This window comes from Nanorana parkeri, unplaced genomic scaffold (assembly GCF_000935625.1).
Source record: "Nanorana parkeri isolate BGI_ZX_2015 unplaced genomic scaffold, ASM93562v1 scaffold567, whole genome shotgun sequence".
In the NCBI taxonomy this organism is placed as follows: domain Eukaryota; kingdom Metazoa; phylum Chordata; class Amphibia; order Anura; family Dicroglossidae; genus Nanorana; species Nanorana parkeri.
Genome location: NW_017306835.1, coordinates 591,354 through 619,041, shown reverse-complemented (window position 1 = coordinate 619,041; position 27,688 = coordinate 591,354). Strand labels below are relative to the sequence as shown.

Sequence of the window (27,688 nt, the reverse complement as noted above, 5' to 3'; positions counted from 1 at the left end):
CCAATGCATTATACATGTTTTTTACTGAACATTATAATGAACACGTGTAAAATAACTCAGGCTGCTTTGTGAACTGCTGATTGTGTGTTATAGCCCTACTTGAGCCATTTCTATCCCTGTAAAGGAACACTGAATGACAGGTGAAAGCAGACATGTATTACATGATGTGATGTTATTAACTTCTAGTACAGGAGCGCTCACAATTTTTCATCTGGAGATCTACTTTTCAAATGACGAGCCCAATGAGATCTACCAACGAAAAAAGGGGCGGGAGGGGGGCTACGCGATCGACTGGTAGATCGACCGGTAGATCGACCTAATGGGGACCCTTTAGTGTATTCACTTGCTTTTACTGCTTGATTTTCCCAACAGGACCTCTTAACTATTTAGAAGGACAGATGGCGCATATAACCATCAATCAATATTTACAACAGGTAATGTAAACACATAGTTTTTTTTTGGTCTCATATGCTTCTGAAACAAAAATGATACATGTCAAAATTAACCTTTTATGTAAAACAGCCCCCAAACATTTTATAAGACTGTGGTATCTAAGTATCTGGCAGACCTATTTGAGGACATCCCACCCCCTGCTGTGTAAATGATGAGGAGATTTAATAACGTGCAAGCTTTTTATGTCTTGAATCAGTAACGATTATTTCTGTTGCTCCACTTGAACAGTTCTCATTGGAAGGGCATTGAGATGTATGGTTATGAATGTGTGAATGAATGTTTTTGTTGTGCCCACCTGCGTGTGTGTGTTTTAAGGAGTTGAGTTGTCTTTTTGATAATGGAAATAACTGATAATGGAAACCTGCAAAATGAACACCTTTGAAAAAACCTTATGTAAAACAGTAACATAATATTCTTTTTGAGGGTTCCTTTCAGGTGTTTTTTCATCTTGGGAAATTGCTGGTTCAAATTAATTGGGCTCATTACTAATATTTGTGATACGGTGTTACATCTATAGAATATTGGAGAGTTGTTTATGTAACTGTGAATAAGATCGTTCATTTTAGTGATCAACCATTTTAGGTTAATGGATGACAGTTATTATGAGATAACTGGCAGGAAGTCAGCAGTGTTTTGGTAAATAATCACTATAGGCCATATGTATCATTGTGTTCTTAAAACTGGAGATATTTCCATACAGCCCCCAATTGAGACTTTCAGGGCAAGTCTAATGCTAATTGTCGCTCTAGTCCTTGCTAAGAACGTGTTGATGCCTAAGACTTAATATATATTATATTTTGCCCCCCCTCCAGCAACTATTTCTCCTGTCTCTTTTGTTATTTGTGTTTAGTTAGAAATGTAAAAATTTTGGTTATAGCAATGTTATCTGTCTGCAGCAGAATGTTTTATATATAGAGTGTCTACATGAACGTTGCATCATTGTCTGTAGTTAAGTTTGACTTGATTTAATATAGGTTTTGGAGGCTATTGAAATGAAAAATGGCTTTGCCTGTGCAGACCTGGTTTCATTCAGACATCCACACATTGCAAATCCACGCTTACAGGTAAGAAAGCATCTGTCCCTCTCCCATAGCACACACTTCTTATCGATGCTGCATTTGATATTGATTGTTTAATCCTGATGGTTAAAGAGATTATGGTTTTGTTACCTCAATAAACCTCTGCTACAGAAAAATGGACGTTTCAGCAATATATTTATTTCTGTTCTATCTAAAAGAAAGCTGTTGTAAGATAAATTCAGACTGCCATAGCTGAACAAAACTGTTTCACCAAAAGAGTGGCTCTACCCACGATGCCAGTCAATAAACCAGTATCACTTACTACTTATTAACAAAATCATTACATTTATTGTAAGAATTAAAAATATTACATTCTCTTATCTCTAAAGGTCTGAAATTGTTGTTCACAATATTCATATATTCCTAAGAAAGTCTTCTGTTTGGACTCTATTAGAATCTCATCAACTAAATGGGTGTCTCAATGTATACAGTGCACCAAAACCACAAGCTACAAGGATAGCCAACAAGTAAACGTATGATAAACTTTCAAATGCCTTGTGTAAATCGATAGACAAAGCATAGCTAATTTGTTAGGATTTGAATCCTGGCTACATTGTGCCACAGATATCAATCGCTCGTCTAGTTTGATCTGGTGCCAGTCGGTTTCTAACTAATCCCAATTGATCCAGATGTATGTATTCGTTAGGGAAAGAGTTGATATACACACAACCAGAATCTTAGTCATAATCTTAGTCACAATTGATTAGGTATATAGGTCTAAAGTTAGTTCTATCCCAGATCCCAGTTATCTTTACCTGGTTTAGAGAGCACATTCATAGAGATTGGATTGTTGGCCACCCAAAAGCATCCTTCCTTTTTATTGGCATTGGATAGTAGACATACTGTAAATGTTGGGCCAAATTTCCTGCAAAATTTTAATGTAAACATTGAAAATCCATCTGGGCCTGGGGGCTTTGCATGTTTAGGTGGTTTGTGAATGACCAAGATTTCAGCTGTAGAAAACTATATGTGCAGAAAAATCTGCATGTGAGTAGTGTAATTCAGAACGGTTAATAGTAGGAAGAAAGCACCCCAAGTTTCAGCTTATGTAGAGGATTGAATTGTTGATACAGTGCAACATAAAACTGTGACATTACAACTTATACAGCCTTTAAAGGATTTTGGGAAATGTTCTCTGTTGAGCCTGATTTTCAGGATAGCAGTTACTGGGCTTCAATTTACAGGCTAGCTGTGTACCTGGCTTATCACCCTAAGTAAAATAACAATGTTTAGCCCAGCACAATGTTTTTCCTACATATGCGTGAAACACAATTTAGTTCCGTGTGTGTTCAGCTTGTGATATTTATTTTTTTGTGTGATTTTATTTTATGATCAATTAGCAGTGCCTGATATTCCATGGATTTAGTTTCTATGAGTGATTTATTCTCCTTTTTTTCAACCTAGAGAATAACTTTATATTTCTTCTTTGAATGTTTGCTTTGTGGGCTGCCCAGTTGATAAGTAGCAACGATTGTTCTGGTTTGTTCTGCTTTAAAAAAATCTTTAAAATGAATGCCAATAACCTGAAAGAACACTCATTGCTCAATGTGTTTAGACACCAGTGAAATAGCCTTGCTATAGGTACAAGACCATCAATATGCATCTTAACAGGATCATGATCTGACTAGGGGGAAGATAGAATCTGTTAAATGTTAGGGATCAACTGGGAGGGTATATAAAAGTGACCTATTTTCAAAAATTGATGTATTCACTTTCTTTGTTTACGGTGTCTTTATTTTAGTACAAACACTATTATTAAAAAACTGTGTTTCTCAGTAAAATATCTTTGTATGCAACATTATTTATATTAAATTATATATTTTAGTTGTCTGCTCCAGAAGATAAGTGTCAGCAGATGCTGGAACCTCCTTATGATGAGATGCTTGCAGCTCACCTAAGGTAATGATTTTGTATTGTACGGCGTCCCTAATGTTTAAAGGAGAACTATGAGGTGAGTGAATTACACTCATCCCCATAGTTGGAGCCGACCTGCGACAATATAACTGTCACATGTCGGCTCTAGTGACTGAAAACATACCACCGCACGCTCACTACCCAATCATGTCCCTATTCTACTTCACTCGCCACTAATAACTTTAGAATATTAATACCCCTACCACCAGCACATAGTCTGTCTATAAGGGAGAAAGAATGATTGGAATGCTGGATGTACCAGCGCAAACTTGGAAAGCTGTGACAAGACTTTGTTTGATGGCCTACACAGCTCATTATGAGTAGTAGAATATTTTGTTGTTGGTGTGCATGTGGAACTGTATAAACAAATAACCTACTTATTATCTTTACAATTTAGGTGCACGTACGCTGTTTGCAACCATGACTTTGTTGAAGCTTACAGATATCAAACAGTTGTTGTCCAATATCCTTTTTATGTATCACAATATCTACAGCATGTACTGTTTATTGACAAGTTGACTAAGAATGGTGAAATATGTTAAAAACAGCTGTTTTGTACCTGTTTTCCAGTTTGGGTAACAAAAAGTGCTATTATCTATCTCTATCTATCTATCTATCTATCTATCTATCTATCTATCTATCTATCTATCTATCTATCTATCTATCATTAGTGGCCATCAGTAGGGTACTATTTTCTCTCTGTCTCCTCTCTCTATCGCTCTCTCGCCCTTTGTCTCTCTCTCTCTCTCTCTCTCGCCCTCTCTCTCGCCCTCTTTTTCTCTCTCTCGCCCTCTTTTTCTCTCTCTCGCCCTCTTTTTCTCTCTCTCGCCCTCTTTCTCTCTCTCTCTCTCTCTCTCTCTCTCGCCCTCTCTCTCTCTCTCTCGCCCTCTTTCTCTCTCTCTCGCCCTCTTTCTCTCTCTCTCGCCCTCTTTCTCTCTCTCTCGCCCTCTTTCTCTCTCTCTCGCCCTCTTTCTCTCTCTCTCGCCCTCTTTCTCTCTCTCTCTCGCCCTCTTTCTCTCTCTCTCTCGCCCTCTTTCTCTCTCTCTCTCGCCCTCTTTCTACAGCATGTACTATTTATTGACAAGTTGACTAAGAATGGTGAAATATGTCAAAACAGCTGTTTTGTACCTGTTTTCCAGTTTGGGTAACAAAAAGTGCTATCTATCTATCTATCTATCTATCTATCTATCTATCTATCTATCTATCTATCATTAGTGGCCATCAGTAGGGTACTATTTTCTCTCTGTCTCCTCTCTTCTCTCTCGCCCTCTTTCTCTCTCGCCCTCTTTCTCTCTCTCTCTCTCTCTCGCCCTCTTTCTCTCTCGCCCTCTTTCTCTCTCTCTCTCTCTCTCGCCCTCTTCCTCTCTCTCTCTCGCCCTCCTCTCTTGCACTCTCTCTCATATATATATGTCCTATATATATCTATAATTTTATATTGCTGTTATATGTAACATTAGTGGCCATCAGCAAATAACATGTTCCCAAATATACCTTCCAGTATTTATACATACATTTAACATGACTTTATTGCCTTATCTCTGAACCCAATCCATATATGTTTGCCTTAACATACTTTACATCGTTTTTGAGAATATTCCAGGCACATAAAGAAGAAAACTGGTAAATACCATTTCTGTTGACTTTTCTGTATATTTTTTGTGAAATTGGCCATCATACCAGAAAAACCCAAAGAGCTTGCAAAATTTGGCATCATCTTTTATATGGAACTGACAGACATTGTTGAACTTTAGGAAGTGTACTAAGAGCTGTGGATAGATTTGTTGGTACCCGACAAGAACCCACCATTTTCTCTACAATAACTTTAGACTGGCAAAAGTAATTGTCTTCTATCATTGTGTATTCCATATTCTATAAAAATCAGACTTTTGATTTTTTTTATTGAACAGAATATTTAAATAATAAAACAAATGGAATGGACAAAAGTGATGGGACCCTTAACTTAATATTTTGATGCAAAACCTTTATAGGCAATGATAGCAAACAACTGATGTCTGTAGCTCCCTATGAGACTTATGCACCTGCCAACAGGTAGTTTGGCCCACTCTTCTTGAACTAACTGCTCCAGCCATCTCAGGTTTGGAGGGTGCATTTTCCAGACTGCATTTTTCAGTTCTTTCCTTAGATGTTGAATCGGGTTCAGATCAAGGCTCCAGCAAGGGCGTATCAGAATAGTCCAATGTTTTGTTTTTAGCTGTGTGTTTTGGGTCAATGTCCTGTTGGCCAATCCCTCCCCTGCGACTGAGAGTTTTCTGACACTGTGCAGTATATTTTCCTCCAGACACAGTAAAGCAGGCCCAAAACATAACCGAGCTTCCCCCATGTTTTTTTTGTGGCGGGGGGGTTCTGTCTGTTAGCATAGAGTTGATGTGACTTGCCAAAAAGCTCTAGTTTTTGTCTCATCTGTCCACAAGATTGTGACTTATCAATGTGCATTTTAGCAAATTCCATTGTGGCTTTTTTATGTTCATTGACCTTAACCCCTTCATGACGAAGGCCTTTTTTTCATTTTTTGTTTAAATGTTATAATACAGATTTTAGGCCTGAAAATTACTTAAAACTCCCAAACATTTATTTTCTGAAAGCCAAAACCCTATAAAATAAAATGGTGGCAGTTGCAAATTTTTATGTTGCACGATATTAGCACAACTCCTTTTTAAACCCCCAAACTTAGTGAAAAATGCACTTAAATAAATAAAATATAAAAGATGAGGTTACAACGAGTAAATATATACCCAACATGCCCAGGTTACAAATTGTATGCATCTGTGAAACTGCGACAAAATTCAGTACCCGAAAAAGTCTAAAGAAGACGCTTTAAAAGCCCCGAAAGGTCATTAGTTTAGAGATACGCAGAAATATTGGCCCTAGAATTACTGCTCTCTCTGGCGTGCGCGGCGTGGCGTGGCGATATCCAACATGTGTAGCGCAATTGTCGTTTATATACGTAGGTGCACGCGACCGGTGTTTATGTGAAGACACGTGTGCTTGCGGGGGTTGGGGGACTTTAAAAAGTTTCAGTTATTTTTAAATGTATTTTATTCATTTAAAAACGTATTTTTTTTTTTAGTTTTTTTTTTTACTTTAACTGCTATCAGATAGGGGGGCTTACAAGCCCCCCTATCTGATAGCAGATGGTGGTGACAGGTACTTTTTAAGGTGATACTGGAGGTCCAAAAGACCCCTAGTTTCACCTTTCCACTTGAAATAAGCTATTGAAGTGCGAAGTGGACTTCGGGAGCCCAGCACTGACTCTATGGGACCGGAAGTGATGTAATCTGCATTTCTCCTGGTCCCATTTTACGGGGAGGAGATCGGTTAATGAATGTTTGCAGCTCTCCTCCCCAGCTTCCACCCGAGATGCCAGTCCCGGGCCCGTAGGAGGTGCAGCGGAGCCTGGGAAACACGGCAGGGGTGTCGGGGCGGAGAAGGGGGGAGGCCATTTACCGGCCCTTGTTTGTTGCAATCTCCAAATGCACCCATGCTAAATCATTTGTTAGAATTGTGCTGCATTTTCAAATATATTATCTTACACTTTGTATGTGATATTTTTCAGGGCCTTGCCTATTATGTATGCCATTACTCTGGATTTGCGAAATTTTGCCAATCACGTAAGTCAACTTTTACTGTCTGTATCTTAATGCTGCTTAGTGTGTAGAGGCAGCACTACAAGAATAGATCCTCCTACTGGATCAGTTTACAAAAACATTGCTTTCGGTATGAGGTTTGCAGGTCCATTTCTTACAGTTCAGAAACACCTGATGTTTGTTTAGAGGGCTGGTTAGATGCTGCTTTCCGTAATAGCAGATATATTGATGCCTCTTTTGTGAAGATGAATTTCTCCACAATGACTATAGCTACAGAAGTGAATGGGGGCTTGTTTTTAAAGTGCTTTTGCTGCTTATTCAAAGTGCAGAATACTTCAGTGTGCATAGTCTGGGCACAGCTTCCTTTGGGGAAAAAAAACTATGTATAAAGGTTCAATATTATTTAATGTGGGCAATGCTATTTCTGACAGCCTCCCTATTTATATAGCTGCTGTGGGTAGATTTTGCACTTATATTTTTATTTTGCCATATTTTTATCACAGTGAAAGTAACTCATGTATAGCTACTCTGTAGATAGACTTTGCTTAATCAATTTTAATGGAGGACAGCTAAAGAGGGAGCATTCAACAAAGTGGTGTAATTGATTATATATGTATATATAGGGCTTGGAGAATCCAGCTTTCCAGCCAGCTGTTGTAATTAAACGGCCAGCCGGGAGCTTCTTGGATGGTGGTTTACATTCAAGCGATCGCTTGTATTGGCTGCGATTTTACCCACCCTCCCACAGCTGTCGTTGTCGGTCCCGAGGTCGGCTGTGCCCTGTGCGGCCAAGAACGGCACGGCTGCTCTGTGACAGCAGATCAAAGGGAGTTCAATACACGAGCTCCCTCTGATCTCCTCTCTGGTCCCTGAATGCAGGAAGTGATGTATATTTACCCGACGTGACCCCATCTTTTATATTTTACCAAAAATATGGGTAAGAATAAATGTTTTATAACATTATGTAGCGAAATTTATTTTTTTAGTTAAGTTCATTCATATAAAGATGACATTCAGAAACTTATGCAATGGAACATGATTGAAAAATATGATAATTGAAAAATTCATGAACATATGACATGATTAGTATAAAGAAAGGTGATGGAGGAGCTTGATTTTCTCAACGTTTTGCACTAAATAGCACTTCTTCTGGAGAGGGAAGTTGTCCTTGGAGTCTGTGTGGGTCCCAGTCGTTCCACCCGGCTCAGACGGTGAGAGAGTAAAAGCATAAGGCAGGGAGGGAGGAAGAACAGGAGAGAGGGAGAAAGGAAAAATGGAGGCCTAGACTCCAGTGGAGGCAGACCCAATCAAGAGATGGCGGGGGTACCACTGCTCGCAAAAGATTGGAGGTGGATACAAAAAGTTGTCGGTCAGCGTCGTGAGGTAGCCGTTCCTCTCTCTCTCGATATCGCGCCCCCAGCAGCTAATACAGCCCTCATATATATATATATATATATACACACACACACTGAGTGGCCAAATTATTATGACCACCCCATCAGTACTTTGTGGGCCACGAGACAACTCCACGAGATTACTTTGTTGGGCAACCTCGTGACTCCACGAGATGTTGAAAGGTGATGCGAGGAATCTGACACTGCACTGTTGCCCTTCTGTTGTCTTGTACCAGTCTTGCCATTCTCCATTCTGCCCTAACATTGACTAGTCACTGTAGTCGCTGACGGCCAGAATTCGCAAGTTCAGACCCAGATTTTCGGCTGACAGTCCAGTCTTTAAACACTTTAACAATGAGCCCCTCTTGAACATTTAACAAATTCTGCTGTTTTGCTGATACTCGCTCCCTGGCTCCGAGCGCCAACAATCATCCCACGTTCAAAGGCTGTTAAATGGTTGTTTACCCATATCTTCAGAAAAAAATCACTTCTACTGTCGTGGTAAACAACCTGCTTCCCTATTTATAATGGTCTGGCCCTCTAGCAACTTCAGTGCGAAATTATAGCTAATTTGCCTACAAACGTAAGGTGGTCAAAATAAACTGACCACTCAGTATGTGTATATATCTGTTCATCATTGTTGGGTAAATTGTGTAACACAGCTCTAAGCAGCAGTCTATTATCAGACATCATAACAAATTGTTCTTATTGTTGGCTATACATTGTTTGCCATTTTGTTTCTTTAGGCTGACCAACAACTGGTTAAGAAAGGAAAAGGCAAAATTGGCGATATGTTAGAAAAAGCAGCTGAACTATTAATGAGCTGCTTCAGAGTGTGTGCTAGTGACACGTAAGTACTTCAATTTATTCTTCTCCACAATTTGAGGTGTTGGTCAATAACACTGACCTATTAGTAAATGTCTGTATGAATAGATTCCTGACTTTGTAAAATATGCTGTCACTTATAAATATACAAAAAGTTTGAATTTGTGTATAAAACCTAAAAGCTCTAGCTGACAATTGCTAGCCCCCCTGTCTTGGACTGTATATTGCAGCCAAGTTGCTATAAATTAGGAGCCTGCTTATATTGCAGTATAAGCTGTTTATGAGTTAGTACCTATGTAAGCCAATAATAATCACATTCTCATGAATTCTGATTTTGTGACAAATGTGTAAGGAACACAAGCTGTATAATGCAGTACGTTGTTTTAAAGGGAAAGTATAGTATATTTTCAGTAAGAACATATTTTTAGGTATTTCTGAGCGCGTAGTATTTTTTTGGGGGGGATTTAAACATTTTTACATGCTTGTTTATTGGACGGTGCTTTGGCATCATTATCCCTGTTCACTGAACAGGAGCTAATATAGTAAGTTGTGTATACTGGCCCTCCTTACCATCTTGTCTTGAATTGTATTGTGATTGTAATGTCTTCCTTATATTATAAAGGTCTACGCAAACTGTTGGCGATATATAAATCCTATATAATAATAATATACTAAACCCAGAAGTACCAACATGTAGTATATTGCAGCTTACCATTCCTTAGATGTGATGGCTACATGTATTTTCTTTTTTGGGATAACATTTTCAGCAAGTACATCAAATTCCTTGTCACTTCCTGTGAGCTTAGCAGAAATCAAAAGCAACCTTCTTTTTCTTCTGTAAACCACAAATTCTGCCAGGCCCCATGTAATGGAGATGAACAAAGCCAGACATGTTTGAATTCCAGCTGGGGTGACAACGTGGCTACCTCCTATAAATAAAGTGAAGGAGTGAACATAGCCAACCAGGGACAGAAACTGTATTCACGGGATCTCCAGGTGAAAATAAAAGAAAAAAGCCTAAAAAATAGAAAAACAATTCAGGCACAATATCAAAGGGCTGATACACTGCAATACATTAAAGGAGAACTATGGGGTTAAGTCTTTGCCCCATAGTTCTCCTTAGGGGTAACGGGAGGACACAAACTAGCGTCCTCCCGTCACCCTAGGCTCAGTATACCGCGAGCTGTAGCTCGCTGTATGCTGAGACGCCGCAGTATAACGAGAGCTGCTGCTCGCGGTATACTGAGACGCCGCAGCTGAAGCGGATCCCGACAATTGTGCTGGGATCCGCCCAGCTGCGTGACTGACAGCTGGCTCGGCCTATCTAGAGGCAGAGCCAGCTGTACCCGCCCACTCCCCCGTCTGATCCACCAGTCAGCGCTGGGGGAGGGGGGAATCCAGCCCCTCCCCTGTCACGGCAGAGAGCCATGACAGGATCGAGAGGTGAGCGAACGCCGGTATGTGTTCGCTCACCTCCCGATCTACTGAGCCGACTTGTGACAGTCTCATTGTCACAGGTCGGCTAGAACTATGAGGTGAGTGAAAAGCACTCACCTTATAGTTCTCCTTTTAAAGAAGAATTATGAGGCGAGTGATTTTTCACTCAGCCTCATAATCTGAGCCGACATGTGACAATGAAACTGTCACAGGTCGGCTCGGTTGATTGGGAAGTGAGCGAACACATACCGTTGCTCGCTCACTTCTCGATCTATCCCTGCATAAACCAATATGTTGCAAAGTTTCTACCTGGGATACTTTGGAGTCCAGAGAAGTCCCAAAAACCATATAATTATTTTTAAATAGTTCTTCTGTAATAAGAAACAGCTTTTACAAGTAATTTTGTGCTTTATAAAATGATCTTTTGTTACAGTCGTGCATCTTTTGATGACTCTAAAAAGTGGGGAATGTTGTTTCTTGTCAATCAGCTTTTCAAGCTTTATTTTAAGGTAAGGTGTTTTAATTTTTTTAGGATTTTGTTTCAATATTGTCCTTGTGTTTCAATATTTTGTGTGATCTAAACCCCACTTCTCTATGTATTTCTGTTTCATTTCTGTTAGCAACTAATTCTTTTTGTCTGTTCCCAAGATTTCCCTTATGCATTTGAAACCACTGATAAATATTCTGGTGTTGTATAAAAAAAAAAAAAAAAGATAATAAATCCTAGTTTTATCAAAATGCTTATTTTGAAAGAAAAATAAAGAATACATTTGGATATTGAACAGCTAAAAAATAAATGACTGCTGCATTGGAAGTGTTCCGTAGTAATGGAGGTGGTGGGCAGGTTTATTGGTTGGGTTCCCTCTGCCCTTTATCCTGAAAGTGTGCACTTCCTCCTCTTTCCGCCAGAAACACACACAATGTGCACAGAGACCAGTGGGCTGACTGGCCTCTACAGACTGCACTCGGAAGGAAGTGGAAGGAAGAAGTCAGCAGAGAGCCCAGGGGCAGGGATGGGGGTCAATGGAGCAATATGCAGTGGCAAAGTTGCTAAGTGGTAGGAAGGTTCATTGACGGGGGAGTTGGGTTCTTCCCCTGCCCAAATACAAAAGCTGTCTACATGTAACTTATCAGGGAGGCTTCTCCAACTGAGCGCTACCCAATGTGGTGCAGGCTCGTGGACTGCATCGCCTGCAAATCTATCCCACCCACATCCTCCTCCCCTGTATACACACATAGTCCTGACACTGACAGGGTTATTCACAAAAGGGTGAAGAGTTTGGAGAAGGCAGGAGAAGTGAACAATCTAGGACAACATAGCTGAACTGGAAAGTGAGCTGAATTGGAGAATTTTTCCAAATCAGCTATTTTGTCCTAGATTGTTCACTTCTCCTGCCTTCTCCAAACTCTTCACCCTTTTGTGAATAACCTTGTAAGTCCAGCAGGATTTTTCTGCAATATTTACCTGTGGCCAGTGCATCTTCCACTTCCCATTGCCTGTGTGCATACAGTAGAACCCCATAGACCTTTATGGGACCAGGAGATTTATATGGCTCCCAACCCCATAGAGGTCTAAGGGGTTCTACTCCGCAGACGTAGGAAGCACGATCTGGACCCAGCAGTTGGTGACAGTGCTGCTGATCTCCTCTAACCTCCAGCGATCCCCGCACAACAATCTGCTCCCGCAACAGGAAGTTTCCCATCACCAATAACTTATTTGCAGCTCACTTCAGTAGATCCTGTAGGAGCCATAAATAAGTTATTAGTGACAGGAGACTTCCTGTGGTGGGAGCTGATTGCTGGTATCTGCAAAGCTCGCTGCAAGTTAGAGGAGAACAGCAGCACTGTAACTAAATGCCATATCCACTGTGGGGGTAGTGTAGAGTCTTTTGGATAAGCCAAAATGGTGCCAATACCTGGTGAATATGCCATAGCAGCAGGAAGGTATTAAAATTGTGGTGCTACTACGTAGGTGTAGTAGTAGTGACGTTAAATGTAGACCAGCGCCATCCACAACAGCCATACCTGGCAGGAAGCGCATCCAGAGTGGTCCCTGCAGCAGGCGGGTTTGTGTTGCAATAAGACATGACCTTCGAATTACTGGCCCTGTCAGCTTACACCACCATACCCTCTTTCCCCCACACTTCTGCTTCAGCCTACACAGGCACTGTAATCTCAGACCTGACAGCTCATTTCATGTGCTTCTGCCGCTGACCCCCTATCCTCCTGCACTCCAAATTTTACTTTTACCACTGCGCTTGTCCCCCCATTCTCTCCTCCTGCTCTCACCACCTCCCCCACATGCCCCAACTTCACTCGCCACTGAATCAGTCCCCACCTCTGCGCTTGCTGCCACTTCACCTAAGCATGCCTCAGCACCCGCTGCCACTGTACCAATGCACACCAGTGCATATTGTACCATGACTCTCCACCACTTCTGACACATTTTGCTAGTTTATTTTTTTATTTTTATAGAAAAAAATCTACTTCTCTGTAAACACTATATAAAGTTTTCTTTTCTTATTTGTTTTCCCCTTATAGATTAGCAAACTTCATTTATGTAAACCTTTAATCCGAGCCATTGACAGTTCCAACTTTAGGGATGAATATGCCATGTCTCAGAGGGTGACTTACAAATACTACGTTGGTCGCAAGGGGATGTTTGACAGTGATTTCAAAAAAGGTACATGACACCAACAATCATTTATGTTTATTAGTTTTCATTTTCATCATGTGTATTTTTGGCACAGTTAAAAATATTAGGCACCAGGAAATAATGATGACGATTTTGACACTGGTACAGCTAAATATTGTTTGTAATTTGCTATTCCAGGTATACAAGAAATCATCAGTCCGTGATATGGACAGAAAACTGATGCAAATGGCAGTTCAGTGCCCCATGTGTGAACAGAACATTTTGTATAACATAGTGCCTGTTATTGTCTGGCATATGTATTAATGTTAAAACTGACTCAGATGTGCTTTTAGGTTCTGAATAAGTATTTTGTAGCGGGAAAGGCAAGATTTACCTATTGAATTTTATATAAACAGGATGTTATGTATAGCGCTGCAATTATTTTCATAATCGATTAGTTGGCAGATTTAATTTTTTCGATTAATCACATTACAAAAGAGTCCACCTTTTATTTAAAATAAAATACACAAATGCAGTGCTACAAACATAAAGTATACCTCAGAATAATACTGCATGCGCATTTTTTGCAATCACACTGCACTGGACCGCACGGCATTGCAATACTGCGTGTTCTAGTGCAGGCGATTGCACTGATGACGGGAGGCACATTTGGGGTGCTTTGAAATGAATGGCACCACAATGCTCATCCCGCAGCAGAATTTGTCAGGTCAAAACGAAAAAGGACTTTTTCCTACCATTTTATAATTAAAAAAAAAATAAAATAATTGTATGTATATTAGACATTTTATTTAGTTTCATAGATTTAAAATAATGTGAATGAAAAACACATGGGGGGGGGATTTTTTATTTAATTTTAAACTTTTTTTTTTTTTAACTTCCTGGCTATCACATGCTTTAAGGTGACATTAGGGGTCTAGCAGAGGTGGAGGATTTAATTCCACTAGATTGGTGTTGTCAGTGGCTGTGAAGGATTGGTGGAAACCTCTGACTTTCTTTCACAGAGTAAGAATATATATTCACTCATATCATATTGACTTGTGGGGGTTGTGTTTTTTGGACACAGTGGGTTTAACATTAATAATTATATCTTCACAGAGCATTGTGCTTACCTGCTTATGTGCAGGAAATATATTTATCACATTGTGTGTTTGCTGTGATCACAGTTTTTCTTATATGCACATTATTGTTGTTGCTTGGATAGGATTTACACATCTCTGTTTAGTGTAGCGTGGCACTTGTATTTATTAGTGTAAGGTAACATACCGTATACACAGGCGCCCGCCTGGCGCCCCATGCACCATGCACACAGGCGGTGGTGGATGTGATGAGTAGTCGGGGTGGATGGCCGGTGCTGTTTCCGGTTCAGTTGGTGATCATTATTGCGGAGCGGAAAGATGATGTCCGCCCAGCGCTCTCCTCATCTCAAACAAGGACAGCGCTTGTATCTCTTCTAGCCCTCGAGCCCTGGCTGTGCACTCCCACCATAGACCTGCCCACTTACAGCAGGTTGTGCTGGACTTAGGTCCCACCTGCTTTGTGCAGAGAATATCCTACACCTAGACTGTCACCCACTGCTGGGCCTCCCTGGTCACACAGGCTGCCCACACTCTGCTCAGTGCTCATATTCCCGCCCGTGCCCCGCCGTGTGCCCTTAGTTCCCCTGGCATCTCACCTTGCTGTACTAGTAAGTGTGCGGCTTCTCTGGGATCTCACATGTGCACTCAGGGCGAGTCCAGCAGAGGTGTGGGTGTGTCTGCATGCGGCCCCGCCACCTTGATTTCGAGGATCTGTGAGCATAAGGTGGGAAGGGAGGGGAAGCAGCCCAACTAATCGACTGTCCCACTAATCGATAATGATTTTCATTATCAATTATTATCGACTTGGTCGATTAGTTGTTTCAGCCCTAGTTATGTACATTGGTTCCTTCTATTTCATTAGAGGCAAGGTCTGCAGTTCATAGTTCATTCTGTTTAAAAGGCACAACATGTTCTGTTAAACCATGTACTCTTACAGCAAGGGTCAACAAATCCGTGTGGATATCAGTAGCCAGTAAGTCTAGTCTAGTTTAGACAAATATATAGAGCTAAATATTAGCTACAACATAGAACTGTCAGTGCAGTTATTCAGCCTCTCTCTAAAATATTAAGATAAGATATCACCCACACAGGGAGTACATGGTTTGTGTCAGCCAATCTGTACACTTGCATAAGAATGAGCAGTAAAACCAGAACATTGTGTAGCAATAGAAGTAAGCAGGACCTGCATTCATAATGATCAAATATGGCTTCTCCTTCCCCATCCCCTTCCTAACTACTATGGCTGCATTGCAATTTTTGGAGCACTTTCTAACCTTGGAACCTTACTTTTTCTGTAGCTCCATGCCTGAAATGCATACCACAGCTGCATTAGCTACCAGGGTCTGGCCATGGAAGGCTTCAGTTCGGATTTTTAGACACGCACACACATATTTAGTCAGGAGTCAGTTAACCTACCAACATGTTTTTGGAGTGTGTGAGGAAACCGAATGCAAGCAAAGGGAGATCATGCCAGCTTCATGATAGTGTCCTGAGCAAGATTTGAATAAAGGACTCCATTGCTGCACTGTATTTTAATCACAGATTGTACATTAAATCATAAACCTTGAGCTATTCTAACTTATTTATAAGATTATTTACATTAATCTGATCTCTTTTACATGGGTATCCAAAACACCTTGAAAAGACTATTCTCTTTTACAGTGTTTACCTATACACACAAATTATAGGGCAAAACTTAGTGGACACCCTAATTTACCATTACACCTACATGAACTTGTTTGATAACCCATTCAAAGCTTTCCTCCTACCACTTTGTGGACATAACAGCACACAGTCTTCTGTGAAGTCTTTCCTCAGAATTTGGCCTATGGGAATGTGTGCCCATCCAGCCAAAAGAGCATTTGTGAGGTTAGGTACTAATGTTGGACAGGAAAACCTGGCTTACAGTCTAAGAGTTCTAATTCATCCCAAGCATATTCAGTAGAGTTATGGTTGGGGCTCTGTGCAAGCTTGTTAGGCTTTGCCTTCATGGACCTGGTATTGTGCACCAGAACATAATCATTTGGATGGAAGCTCATATACTTTTGGCCATATAGTATATTGCTTTTAAAAGCCTTGCTAGTATAAAAGACATTTGATATTTTAAACTTAAAATAAACAATAATCCTGCTGACTGCTTTATTTGAGTCTCGTGGACAGAACAAGCACGTCACTCTTGCAGTGGGATTAGGTGGGGCTCAGTTTTTTTTAATTCCTGGAGTTCTTTTTTAAAATTACTCGAATTAATAGTTTGCACTCATTATACATGAATGAATACAATAGGTTCATTTCAAAACAAAAGGATAAAGATACTTATTTTCAAAGAACTAACCGTTATTTTTAACTGAGATCTGAACATTCCAGGTAAAAAAATAAAAGATACTCAAAGTGTAAAGCTTTGTGATTTGTAGGGGTGCAATCAACTAATCAATAATAGATAATGAGAATAGTTGTCAACTATTCTCATTATTGATTAGTAGGTTGGATCCCATAGCTCTCTCCTCCATGCTGGGTGGAAGACACAGCAAGCAGTGGGCAGGTGCAATAGCCAGCCTGCTATTGTCTATTGCAATTTGAAATGGTCAGTAGCAGGCTGGCTGTTGCACCCGCCCACTACCTGCTTTATTTACATTCAGCTGCCGTCTGTAGAATCTTGCCTCTGGCAGCGGTCATTTCCTGGCTGAAGCTATTCAAGCGCCATGTTCTTACAATACAATTATTTTTACAAAAAAAATATAAAAGGCGGGGAAAAAGTCATTTTCAGCCTACCAAATTCTGTTGCGGGAGGTGTGTTGCAGTGCCATTAATTTCAATGGCACCCCAAACGTGCCTTCCACCCACAGTGTGATGACTGGCAATGGAATGCATGGTACCGCAATGCCGTGCGTTCCAGTGCAGAGCGATTGCAAAAAATTGTGCATGCAGTTTTATTCTGAAGTAAACTTTGTAGCTCTGCATTTGTGTATTTTATTTTAAATTAGGGATGGTATTTGTGTAACTTTTTTTATCCGATTAATCGAAAAAATAATCGGCCAACTAATCGATTTATAAAAATAGTAATTAATGGCAGCCTAATGTCAGATATTGCTAGACAGATTTGGATCTTAACCATTTTAGATATGTCTCAATAATGTTTGTGAGTTATAAGATGTTAAGGCGTATAAAGGTACATTTATTTTACATTTTCTGATTCTTCAGATGCACAGTTCTAAATGAGCTGGCCCAGGATGGTTAGTATTCATATCAACATTTAAAACTTAATACTGGTCCTTGAGAAGTTTGTCTTTTTCAACTCTTTAGCTGAAGAATGCCTATCATTTGCCTTCAAGAACTGTCTTCGAACATGTCAGAAAAATAAAAGGATGATTCTCATCTACCTTTTGCCAGTGAAGATGCTCTTGGTGAGTGCTCATTGATGTATATTTTACGTTGAAGACAAAAATCACCAATAAGTGTCAATATTATGTGAATAATCTGCATTTGACCATCAGTTATGGTTCCATCCAGCAAATCACAGCACACGTCATGTATGTCCTGGTGCATTGCCTTGGAAAAAATGCTGCATCTCCATTTTTGGCTAAATTGTGGTTTGTTGGAAGGCCATTCAAAATGAATAGCTGCCTCAACGTAACACATGTAATGTGCATTCATTGACAGTGTTAAAATTTAAACAAGCTCTAAAGGTTGACATAGTGTCCTTTGTAGCTGTCTGAATGTGCATGTGAGTGCATTCATTGCTGAATTGGATTATATTGTAAGTGGGAGAACTTGCACAATTGGTGGCTGACTAAATACTTTTTTGCCCAACTGTATATACTGTATACACAAAATCTCGCATGAAAAAGAAAGTACACCTTTCTTAAATTCTATAATTTTATGTGCCAATACATAATAAAAATCATCTGGTCCTTAGCAGGCCTTAAAATTAGGTAAATCCAACCTCAGATGAACAACAACACACAGATATGTGTGACATGAAGACATGTAACACCGTGTCATTATTTCTATTACAAGCATAAAGCCAGAATTATTCAATCAAATGCCCTTTATTAATTGATCATTAGCAAGTGTGACCACCTCTATAAAAGCTGATTTTTTAGCAGTTTGCTAGTGTGGAGCATTCAGGTTCATTCAGTCCCCTGCACATGATGCAAGGCCTATTAAAGTGACAGCAGAAATTCAGAGATGATTTGAGGATCTGCCGGCAAATCATACACAAATTAGATACATTTTTGTTAATAGTTATAGAACTTGAAGGCATTTTTAAGGTTTAAAGGAGAACTATGAGGTGAGTGATTTTCACTCATCCTCATAGTTCTAGCCGACCTTTGACAATGAAACTGTCACAGGTCGGCTCAGTAGATCGGGAAGTGAGCGAACACATATCGGCGCTCGCTCAATTCTCGATCCTGTCACTGCAGAGAGCCGTGACAGGGGAGCAACTGGATTCCCCCCTCCCCTGTCCGATCCTCCAGCGCTGACTGGCGGAACGGACGGGGGAGGGGGCAAGTACAGCTGGCTCTGCCTCTAGATAGGCAGAGCCAGCTGTCACTCACTCAGCTGGGTGGATCCCGACATAATTGTCGGGATCCGTTTCAGCTGCGGCGTCTCAGTATACCAGGAGCTGTAGCTCGCGGTATACTGAGCTTTGGGTGACGGAAGGAAGCTAGTTTTGTGTCTTCCTGTTACCCTTAGGAGAACTATGGAGAAAAGCCCTAACCCCATAGTTTTCCTTAACTCCTGAGTTTTGTGTCACTTTAACCTACTGCTGTGTGTTAAAATAGTGGGAGGAAACCACATGACACATACAAATGGGGGTCCACTTTGGGAATCAAAGACGATACCTGTGACTTGTCATTTAAAAGATATTTGCAGAGCTCAACCCAATATTCTTCCACAGCTTGTTACTTACCACACTACCATTAGGATTTCTATTCAGTGGTCCTAGACTGAATCTGAAAGAGAATCTGTTCTTGAAGTAAAAAAATTGCCCCTGAGAGACAAAGTTCGAAAACTTTCTGGTGCTACCACAGCTTTCTACTTAGCCCCACCACTACACATTTCTATTGGCTGAGAACTGGCAACCAGGATTGTTTTCCAAAATCGATCTTAATTTCTTATTTCTGTCATCTCCAGGGTCACATGCCAACCATACAGCTACTTAGAAAATATGATCTAATGCAATTTGCAGAAGTTACAAAGGCTGTCGGGTATAGTACTATTCAGATTTTCTGTATATAAGCGGAACACCTTTTTAATAAGTTGGAAGCCAATATATTCATTGCCATATGGTTTCAGCCCCTGGTGCTGACACATCCGTACTGGACTGGGTCCAACACCTATGGACACAAATGAAAGAAACTTTACTCCCAAGTGGTTATCCACTGTGCTGGCCTCACTTTTGTGTTTTGAGTTTACTTTTCACAAAGTGCAGTGGCTCTCCAGTCCCCTTCCACTTCAGCCTCAGTCACAGGGGCTGTCAGGAGGTCATGTGCCTATGCAAGCCAGGAGAGGCAGTTGATATAGAAAGCCCTGCAGAGGTTGTCAGTCCTGTCTGGTAATGACAGACGCAAACTATTTAAGGGCTTATTTACACCTATACATGTGGTGTGTTATCTCACTGTTGCAGCATGTGTTGTGTTAAAGAGGAACTTCCAAGGATGCAACTCTTGGGCACAACTACATCATTTGTGCCAAAGTGGACCAGGAAGTAGAAAAAAAAAAGAAATTGTAGGTAAAATAAAAATATGTTTGTTAAGCTAATTAATGTAAGATGATTGCATATCAGCATGCAGAGCTGTATACTGATGTGATGTTTAGTCAAAGGGGGTAAAGGTCCACTTTAAGGCAGCGTATTCATTGTGAATGGGAGCTACTGTACAGTGTGCGGTGCTGCTATTGAAAATGAATGCCACCACAACGTACCGCGCATAATGCATTGATATTTAGTAAAACACACATTGTGTGTGGTGATATTGTGCAGCATTCGGGACATGTCAAAGGACTGCACACGAGGCCCTCCTTATTTACCAAGGTCACGGCTGGTTATTTTCAAACACTAAAAATAATATAGACATTATATGTAAAATTTAATTAAAAAAAATAGAAGCATCTGTTGCCCATAGCAACCGCTATGATGATGGTTAATATTCTTGTTTTGTATGTTGTAAAATAAGAACAGAATCTAATTGGTTGCTATGAGCAGCACTAAGACAAGCCATAAGTGCCCCAATATCATGATCTGAGAGCCCGGTGCACCATTGGGGAGAGCATTTGACAATTAATGCTGGGATATAAGATAGAGGGGGAGAAAGAGGTTTAGGGGTAAATTGGTGCATGTCTAGACACCATCTTAACTGTTCATTGTGTTTTCAGTGAAGGTAACCTGCTGCTGCTGAATGAGGCATTAGGTAAACATGAGACCTTCTTCATCCGCTGTGGTATCTACTTGATTCTGGAAAAGCTGAAGATTATTACATACAGAAATCTTTTTAAGAAAGTGTAAGTTTAAACTTGCTATATATATATATAAGTGGAAATCTGCTCTTCTGGTTTCTTAGTTTACTCCTCCACACTCTGCTTTTTATAGTGATCCATCAAAATCGTAATTTTTTGACATGCTTGACACACGGGAATCCTTATGCCGGTTCTATATTTATCTATATTATTTATTTCAAACTTCCCTAGAAAATCAAATTATGGTAAAGTGAAAGCCATGACGGTCCTCTGGCAAAAGAGATTGGCCGTTGTTTGCCAGACTGTGCTATTTGAGAAATTAGCAGTTCAGTGCGTGTTGTCTTCTTAAAACCGATCTGAATCCAAGAAAGTAAAACCTACAATTTATAGGGAACGTTTAGAAATGTTAATTTTGCCTGAATTGTCTCCTGAATAATAGCAGTAGATTTCCTGGTATGCAAGTCTGCCTAACCACTCCTATTCCTACAGCCTCATAGCTGTATATCTGCAGTGTGAAATCTAAGGTACTGCTGCCTCTGACTGCTAGTCTCAAGAGATTTGGGGTGAGATTTGGTGATTGCACTATTGTGCTGCTTACTGTTCTTTTTGCTGGAGGCTCTGACATGTGGAAGAAAAGCCCTGCCTCTACCAAGTTGGCCACCTCCATACAGAGATGGTGCAGGACAAGGAATGGTAAGAAATCAAAGATCAGCTGCAGGGAACACACAGGCAATACTGGTGCCCAATCCTTTACCCTCTGTCTGCATTTTTGTGGTACTGCTATCAGAATTGAGTTCCTCTTTAAAGCAGAAGCAATACCCTTTAGATTTTCCATATATATTTCAAGGATTTTAGAATAAATGTACAGCAGGCGGTACTTGAGATGAACCATTTCATTATTTGGCATCCCTTTAGACGTGTCACACCTAAACCAAAGGCAAAACTCCCATTATATTAAACCTGAAGTTGATAAAGTTGCCCCCTTCTTCCACTGCCAAACACCTCCTGTTATTTACCTTAAAGTGACATTAAACCCTCAGATTTTTTAACATAAACCAATACTGTAATGTGTGCCTTACTGTAATCCATGGTTGTTTCCCTTCTCTTTGCTGCTCTTCCTTTTAAATCCTCATGTCTTCTCATGCTTGGGGAGAACTTCCCTTTGCAGCTGAGTGCCTCTTCCTGTAGTGCTGGCTCAGGTTGCAAACTTACACACAGTCACCTTGTATCCATTCCTGAGACAAGGCAGTCTGCTGCAAAACAGAAGTTCTGCCCAGCATGAGAACACATACAGAGTTAAAAGGAGGAGCAGCAAAGAGAAGGGAAACAACCATGGATTACAGTAAGGCACACATTACAGTATTGTTTTATGTTACAAAATCTGAGGGTTTAAGGTCTATGCAGAGTAAATTACAGGAACGGGAGTGAAGGCTCTGGGGTCTCTTGTGTAAAGACTCAATACTGAGAGTTTTATTTCAAGGTTTTTAATAATTTTTGTGAACTTGAATACTTATTGATATCGGAAGCTAAATTACTGAACCAGGGGCGGTGTGAATTTTCTAGCTCTGTAGTTTGGAAATGTTTGTAATGGCAAAATTGGGGTTCAGAATTCTAACTCTGGCAGGTAAAGTATATTTAAATGAGTTATGTATTTTCTTTGGGGTTTTTTTTCAAGGAAATCTTTAGTAAAAGGTGAAAGATGTATTTCATAGTTATGTACTTAGCTGTCTGCCAGGAGTTTCCCTTTAGCCCTTTCACTACCAGAGCTGTATTTTCATTTTTTTTTTGCAAACATGTTAAAATTGATATTTTAGGCCTTAAGATTACCTAAAACCCCCCAAAATTATATAGTTTCTGAAAGCAGAGACCCTGTAGAATGAAATGTAATCCAACATTGTGTTTAGCATATTTTGTTTTACTGAAAAGATTTTAGTGCACACAAACACAATCTATTACCCAATATTTTGTTAGGTTTTCTTTAGGAAGATTAGGGGTCTATTCTACAGGTTGCTTAAGTAATCAAGTGCTTCTACAGCTTCCCAAATCGCTAAGAGCCGATTCACACCACAAAGCCTGCGTTCCAGAGCGTTCGGCCTGTGGAACGCAAGCTGGTCGGCTGCCTGCGTTCAGGGGTCAGGATTGCCCGCACGCGGAATGCAGGCACATTAGTGCTTGCGTTCCAGTCCAGTGCGATCTGTAAAAATAGTTCTTGCAGTATTTTTGCAGATCGCACTGGACCGGAACGCAGGCACTAATGTGACTGCGTTCCGGGTGCGGGAGATCGCACTGCGGGCGGGGGGTGTGGTTGTGGTGGTGCCATTGACTTCAATTCAGTGTTCGGCCTCTGGAACGCACTGGAACAAAAGCCAGCCGTCTCCCTGCGTTCCAGAGGCCGAACACTCTGGAACGCAGACTTTGTGGTGTGAACCCGGTCTTAACAGAAAGCCAACAGCCTGCAGAAGGAGTGTAAACACTCCCGACTGCTACAGCAATATTAATTCCAGAGTGTGTGTATTTGAGTGAGAGTACAAGATGAGGATAAAAGGGGAGAGAAATAGGATAATCTCACACTATAAATGAGTGGTGAGGAGTAAGGTGCAGCACTGAGAATAAATCAGAGTGCTCTATGAGCAATGGGACTGTGAAAATAGATACTGAATACAGTAAGTTCCCTACATACGAACGGGTTCCATTCCGAGAGCACTTTCGTAAGCCATTTTGTTCGTAAGTCCAACAAAGTTAGCCTAGGTACCCAGCTACATCACTGCTGCTCTTACGCTAGTTTCCGTACTTCCTGGGCTTGCAATAAAGGTGCTGTACTCTATACAATACTGTACAGTAAAGTACACAAAGGCACATGCACTCATTAATGTATGCCAGTCACGTGAACTAACGTACATGATTGGACATGCAAACGCATGTGCGCATCTTTGAATGTTTGTATGTAGGAGACTTACTGTATATGTTGGAAGCCTCCAGTACAGATTGCAGGATGCAGGGGGTGTGTCTCTACAAGGAGAGGTGAGTGAACACTGAGAAGGAGAGCGCACTGGGAGTTGGAGCATGCTCACTTTAAATACACTTTACTGTATGGGACCAAAAAGCAGTTTTTAAGGGGAAGCAGGAAATGCTTTGCTTTCTTTTATGTTATAAAGGACTAGTATTTGCTTGTGTTCGTTGCATATTTTTTTATAAAGCACTATATTTTGCTTGTGTTGAACAGGTATTTGCTACTTCGAACACATCAGCTTTCTCTTGATGCCTTTTTTGTCGCCCTAAAATTCATGCAAGTGAAAGATGTGGATATAGATGAAGTGAACTGCATTGCAGCTAATCTGATTTATATGGTATAACTTTCCTTTTTCAATATCATAATCACTAGTTATTAAATGTGTTTTAAACTGTAGACATGTGCTCTAATTATAGATTGACCGTAAGATCCTCAAAATCATAACATACAGACTTTAATAGTTGTTTTGCCTTTACAAAGCCAAGGATATGATGCAATTGCATACAACTGAAGTCATCAATATCAGCTACTATAATTTATAAATCTGCCTGTTTCTTTTATTAAAGAAAAACTCCAGGCAAACAAAAAACTTACCCCTGCACTAGGGCTGCCCAAGCACTGCATGGCTTAAGTGCTCATTTTGTCTTGGGGGCTGAAAATAAGCTGTATTGCTCACCTGATCCTTGACCCAGCCGGCTCCCTACAGGCTACTAAACCGTTCCCCGCATCCTCCTCTCCCCTGGGCTCTGGCGTTCTAAAGACTCCTGACATCATCAGGTTGTATGCAGGTCCATTGATCTGCATTAGACGTGAGGACGCAGAGAAATATCCCATGGCTAGAGAGGAAGGGGAGGAAAGTGAGCACTGACCTCCAAGTGAATAATACAGCTTTATTTGAGTATCCCAGACAAAGTCTAGCACTTAAAGCGGACCTCTACCCATATCTTTAAAATAACAACAAACACATCTTTTGAAATGTTTAGTAATGACAATCCACAAACACATACATATAGATAATTGCCAGCTTAGTATTGTTTGCATACCTTGTTTCTCTTTTCTTCCCCAGTCTTCTGTCAGTGGCCATGTTAACTAAGGGCAGGTTACTAGTTCTCCATTTACTTCCTGGATTTCTGGCATATGTGACTAGGGCATGTGACCAGACATGTGACTAGGGCATGTGACCATGCACATCATCTCAGGGGAGGAAATGCATTTCCCTGAGACTGCAGATGAGATTTCCCAGCAATGCTCTGCTGATGACAAGGCAATCTCAGTGTGCATTGCTTTGCCAAACTGAAGTCATTTGCCCTTTAAAAGCAGGAAGCGATTGCTCTGCGAGTGTAAGTATTTCAAAATCACAACATTTTACACCAGACATGTCTATGTTATGATTAATCATCATACATAGAGGGATGCATTGGTAGAATTTGATTTTTGAGTGTAAAAGTCCACTTTAACCCTTGCAGTGCATGGGGTAGCCCCATTGCAAGGGTAAGGTTTTTTTCTATACCCAAAGTTCTTCTTTAACCAGTACTACCGCTGTTACAAAAATTACCTGCTTTGAATAAGCAGTTATTGTCTTTAATTCATGCTTTCTTTAGCAGTTCTCATGTCCATAATGATATCAGCAATCATTAGTATAACTCAGTCACTTGGTTTCATTTAGTGTTTTTCATTTTTGGAAACAACTTGAAAATATTTATATAAAATATAAACGTATTGCTCACAGATTTTGTATTAATGTTTTTCTTTTCCTTTTTAAAAGGGGCACATTAAAGGTTATATATCTCATCAGCATCAGAAGCTTGTGGTCAGCAAACAAAACCCCTTTCCACCCCTGTCAACCGTCTGCTAAGAAGAAATATGATGGAATACAATTTATGATAACGTGACGTTTTTTCTGTCAACACAAGCCGCTTAAACTGCAGCCAAATGCTTCAACAATAAATTCAGGATCCAGCATATTGATACCAGCCATTTTGGAATTAACATCCCTTAATTTTAGTACTTCCTACAGTGTACAGTTTTACTACATGTATGTATAAAAATAAACCATCTTTTTCTATAACCTTTCTCAAATTGTATTCTTGGATCATAGAATATGCATCTAGTGCAGGGGTCCTCAAACTTTTTAAACATGGGGCCAGTTCATTGTCCCTCAGACATTGCTGGGGGCCGGATCATAGTTTGAAAACGGGGGGGTGGCTGTGGTGCCTCACCGCCACGCCCCCTCCCGTACCAGAACAAACGTGTTTTTTTACATTATGTTAGGAAACATTTATTATCACCCAATTTTTTGGTAAAATATAAAAGACGGGGTCACGTCGGGTAAATAGACACCAAACATGTCAAGCTTACAAATTGCGCGCACTCGCAAAATCGCAAAAAGACACCACAGCCAAAATTGACCATAGGCGACGCTTTAAAAGCATTTACCGCTCATCAGTTTAGTGTTATCAGTGATTGATGACCCTAAAATTATTGCTCTCACTGCGACGTTCGCGGCGATATGTAACATGTGCGGCGTAATGGGCGCAATCGTCGTTTTCGCAGGTATGCGCACCTGACGCATGTTTGCATGCGTGTATGTATGGGGGGGACTTTTAAAAAAATTATTTTTTTTTTATTCTTTTTTATGTGTAACTTTAAAACATTTTTTGGGAAACTTTTTATTTTTTTTTCCACCTAACTTTATTGCTATTACATAGAGGGCTAAGAAACCCCTCCTATGTGATAGCAAAAGATGTGACAGGTCCTCTTTATGGAGACATCAGGGGTCTCCAAGACCCCTAATGTCACCTAGGACCCCCGAAGAAGCTGATGAAGCAGAGATCTGCTTCATCAGCTTCTCTCCAGCGTCTAAAGCTGGAGAGTGACACAAGAATGCGGAAGTGATGTATTATACATCACTTCCGCATTCTTATAGCGGAGAGGGGACCGGAGGGAGATCGTGTACCGACCTCCCTCTGATCCCCTGTCAGTGTGGCACTGTGTTGGTCCCGGGCTCGCACCGGAGCCCGGGATCAGCGTGACAACGGGAGGAGGGTCAGAGGAGGGATGGGGACACACGGGCCGACCGCCCATACAAGCGATCCGCCGGCTCTATAGTCGGCGGATTGCTTGTATGTTAACAGGCATCGCTGCCTGTTTTTAAATTGGCTGTATTTCCCGCTCGCGCGCCGCACGGTGCGCTAGTGGGCGTGGCTGATCTAGGGAGCTTGGCGGGCCGGATCTGCCCCGCGGGCCGTAGTTTGAGGACCCCTGATCTAGTGTATTGCATTGAACTGCATAGGAAAGTTTAGACACTTATTAGCAGGCGTTGGCAAAACAAGTCACCAGCCTTCAGGTTTGTTGTCCCGTGGGGTGCACTCGTGGAACATGTTTGTAAGACAAAAGTCGTGCGACCGTACCGTGGAAACGGTTGCACGCCTTGCACACACCTTGTGATTATTGTACGATAATCGCAAGGTGTGTGGGCACCTCTACAGAGAGATCTCGCTAATCAAGAGCTCATGGTTTCATAACAGAAACCTTTCCTATCCAACAAGCTACTGCTCACCTTTTGTGATTCACAATGATTCTGAAACCTATGACAGGTGTTCAGGCAGATCAAGCTTGTAAACAAAACTGTTTACAGCTAAATCAAATGTAAAGAACAGATCAGTCTAGAAGTCAGGCCTAGATTACAAACGCTGTCCTGACACCTGGATTTTTGGAACCCACTTATCAATGGTTAAAAAAAATGGGAATTTCAACACATTTAAAGAAGAACTCCAATAAATG

The 27,688-nt window shown here is 40.7% G+C and overlaps 1 protein-coding gene across 2 annotated transcripts; it reads left to right on the top strand.

Moving 5' to 3' along the window:
* Positions 1-337: 337 nt before the first annotated feature.
* On the top strand, positions 338-25,767 carry PCID2 (PCI domain containing 2). Of its 2 annotated transcripts, none has more exons than XM_018562249.1 (14): positions 338-434; positions 1,428-1,517; positions 3,358-3,431; positions 3,844-3,909; positions 5,025-5,066; positions 7,021-7,075; positions 9,192-9,295; positions 11,141-11,216; positions 13,249-13,390; positions 17,740-17,840; positions 19,576-19,649; positions 20,815-20,940; positions 24,119-24,242; positions 25,671-25,767. In XM_018562249.1, exons 1-14 carry the CDS (start codon positions 399-401, stop codon positions 25,758-25,760), a joined length of 1,200 nt encoding a protein of 399 aa, XP_018417751.1. In that variant the 5' UTR covers positions 338-398; the 3' UTR covers positions 25,761-25,767. The 2 variants fall into 2 exon arrangements, with proteins under 2 accessions (XP_018417751.1, XP_018417753.1); XM_018562251.1 differs by having other exon boundaries at positions 24,119-24,246; positions 25,671-25,760.
* The last annotated feature ends 1,921 nt before the right edge of the window (positions 25,768-27,688 follow it).

Bases quoted from the DNA above. Each gene is read 5' to 3' on its own strand.
- PCID2 (XM_018562249.1), top strand. From the start codon at position 399: ATGGCGCATATAACCATCAATCAATATTTACAACAG. The intron at 9,296-11,140 runs GTAAGTACTTCA...CTTTTGTTACAG, and splicing joins AGAGTGTGTGCTAGTGACAC to TCGTGCATCTTTTGATGACT. The intron at 13,391-17,739 runs GTACATGACACC...TCAACTCTTTAG, and splicing joins TGACAGTGATTTCAAAAAAG to CTGAAGAATGCCTATCATTT.